Source organism: Trachurus trachurus, assembly GCF_905171665.1.
Source record: "Trachurus trachurus genome assembly, chromosome: 22".
Taxonomy (NCBI): Eukaryota; Metazoa; Chordata; class Actinopteri; order Carangiformes; family Carangidae; genus Trachurus; species Trachurus trachurus.
The window spans coordinates 1078249-1081362 of NC_139907.1; the positions used below are offsets into that span (position 1 = coordinate 1078249).

General features: G+C 47.1%; 1 protein-coding gene across 1 annotated transcript in view; it reads left to right on the forward strand.

Annotated features, from left to right (window-relative positions):
- Positions 1-1396: 1396 nt before the first annotated feature.
- The window catches only part of mdga2a (MAM domain containing glycosylphosphatidylinositol anchor 2a), a gene marked incomplete at its 3' end in the record, with an annotated part of 56896 nt that continues 55178 nt past the window's right edge, over positions 1397-3114 (forward strand). The window contains exon 1 of the mRNA XM_083998778.1: positions 1397-1514. Coding sequence (XP_083854904.1) covers positions 1442-1514 — 73 coding nt within the window. The 5' untranslated portion in view covers positions 1397-1441. The remainder of the gene's footprint in view (positions 1515-3114) is intronic.

Sequence of the window (3114 nt, forward strand, 5' to 3'; positions counted from 1 at the left end):
TATTATTATTATTATTATTATTATTATTATTATTATTATTATTATTATTATTATTATTATAGGTCGCTCCGGGTTTTTCTAGAAGAACATGTATTAGCTCAGAGAGGAACTCCCCAGTGTGACCTCTGTCTGGAGCTGAGCCATGAAGTCGCCGCAACGTTCATATCAGGTTTTATTTTATTTTGAAAAACCTCGTCCCGGAAGTGGCGTCTCTTTCCTCCAGTCAGTGCGTCTCTCTCTCTCTCCGCCGCTCTGCTCTGTTCGCCCGGTGACGTCTCTCTCTCTCTCTCCCTCCCCGGTGAAACCCTGAAGAGTCGACCGGACTCAGCGCCTCCTCCTCCTCCTCTTCCTCCTCTTCCTCCTCCTCTTCTCTTCTCCTCCTCATCATCCTCATCATCATCCTCATCATCATCTCCTCTCAGCGGCTCCTCCATCCCGCAGCGGCCGAGCCTGCTGCTCCTCTCCCCGGCCTGAGCGGCCTGAAGGACACGGAGCTGTGATGATGGGATGGATGTGATGATGGGATGGATGTGACGGACGGACGGACCGGCTGCAGCCCCTATAACCCGAGGAACTGGACCTTTTTCTTGCATTTGAATCTTTTTTTTTTTTTTCTTCTTCCTACAATGTCATCACCAAGGAGACGCGGCTGCTGAGCTGAGGCGCGCGGATCTCCCAGCAGCAGCGAACCTGTGATGCTGCTGCTGCGTTCATTACAACAACTTGGAGGTCGGAATTCCCAGCTCAGAAATTATTTCCGACTTCCTCCGACATCATTGTTGCGTTCACGCTGCAGGAACTCGGAAGAAAGAAAAACCATGGATACCTGAAGGAAGTTTGGCATCTTGTGGCTCATAGCTGAATAGGAAAAATAGCCTATATGCAGCAGTAAATGATGTTTATTTTGGAGGAGAGGAGACGCTGCAGATGAGTGCACATATAATGTTACAGCCTTGATAACAGTTAAACCTTATTTCCGTCACAATTTCACACCAATACAACAATCACAGCTTAATATAAACGTATTTCATACAGGCTACTGCAATAATACCCAAAAATATGCATTCAAACCTCAACAAAGAACTTAAAATGTCTAAATTCTAACCGTTTAAGATGAGGGCCGCCATGTTTTGATGTCAAGTCGGAAAGTCGGAGCTCTGATGTGATACCCGATGATTCCGACCTGTAATTTCCGAGTTTGACGCCGTTCAATTTTTCATTTTTTTACAACTCGGAGCTCGTTTTTTTCCGACTTCCGAGTTGTCTTGAACGCAGCACGATGAGATCCGGTATGAGCGGAACCGGAACTGTAACTGTCTGACGGGGGGGGAGGGGCCACGGGGGGAGGGAGGAGGTGGAGGAGGTGGAGGGGAGAGGAGGAGGAGGAGGAGGTGGAGGAGGAAGGAGAGGGAATCGAACCGACAACAGAGAGGATGTGAAGATGGGTCTGGTCCTCGGGCTCCTGTGGCTGGTCAGCGGCTTCCTGGGGGGCGCGCACGGCCAGGGCGTGTACGGTGAGCGCACAGACACACACACACACACACACACACACACACACACACACACACACACACACACACACACACACACACACACACACACACACACACACACACACACACCAAGTTGACCTTGTGAGGGATGTTGCTGCCTGGCTCAAAGGCACCACAGGTCACCGACCCTCCTGACGTCACACGCTGGTCATTTTTTGGAGGAAGAAGTGACCATATTTGGAGGAGAGGGGGCGGAGCTGAGGGGGAGTGAGCGGCGTGTCTCTAAGGTCATTATTGGCACTTTCCTACTAGGGTTAATACCTGGTATCAGGTACTATTTTAGTACCTCCTTGGCCCTGGTTCCAAGTGAGCCGAAGCGATACTTCCACTGATTGGACAGAGCGTCGGCACTGGAAGAGTCTCTCTTTGGTTTGTGGACAAAACAAGACATTTGAGGACGTCATCTTGTGGTTTAGGAAACACTGATTGATGTTTTACAACATTTTTGAAATTTTATTGACCAAATAACTAATCGATTAATCGATAATAAATCGTTAGTTGCAGCTCTAATGCCCGGTACACACTGTGCGACACTGTGCCGTCGCAGACGAAAGACAACCATCGTAGGAAAATCGTGGCAAAATCTTTGGTTGTGGCTCTAAGGCCCCGTTTATACGTACCCGGTTATTTTTAAAAACGGAGACATTAATCATCGTTTGCATCCTCCGTTTAGACGCAAACGGAGAAAACGCCCCTGAAAACGATGCTTTTTAAAAACTCCGGCCAGAGTGGAGATTTTGGAAAACTCTGTTTGCACGTTTGCATGTAAACAGAGAAAACGGAGATTTGGGTAGCCGACGTCAGACCCTGACGTCTAACTGTAACCATATTACATAAATAAATAAATAATAATGATAAAATGTAATGCAGACTGATGTGTTCATTGTAAAACATTTATTTATTGATGTAACGTTAAATGGGGTGATTTCTGTACTGAGTCCCGAGGCAGCGCTGCTCTTCTGTCCAATACACACAGGAAGCTTCACTTTACATTCAGACTAACTAATGCTACTGATACAGCTGTTAGATTTCATCACTGAGACCAACATTTATCTCCTAGAAATAATTTAACCAGCCGGTGGTAAACCTCTAAAAACCTGCGGGTAAGTTAATTAGCGATGGTTTTCTCCCCCGGGATGACGATGGAGGTTGGCCGGCCGAGCAGCTCTGCAGACCGGCTGCTGCCTCTGTGATGTCCCGGTCGCTGCGGAGCTTCACTTCTCTGAAAAACATCGCAGCAAACTTCTAAACAGCCGTCATCTGGATAAACTGGCCGTATATTTGGCATCTAAACAGTTACTTTCTCACATGAAAAAATATTAAAACTTTACACACAAGGAGGGCAAGTGACGTTGTTGTTGTTGTTGCTGTTGCTATCAGGTTGCTATGCGGGGATCATGTGCGGGATTCTGATTGGCTAACGTGGGCTTGAGCTTCTCGCTACACTGCCACCTACAGGTTTGGCTCTTGACGGCATATATACGAAACGTTTTCTGAAAACGGACTGGTGTGCACGCAGTGTTTTTTGTAAAAGGAGAGGGTGAAATGTCCGTTTATGAAA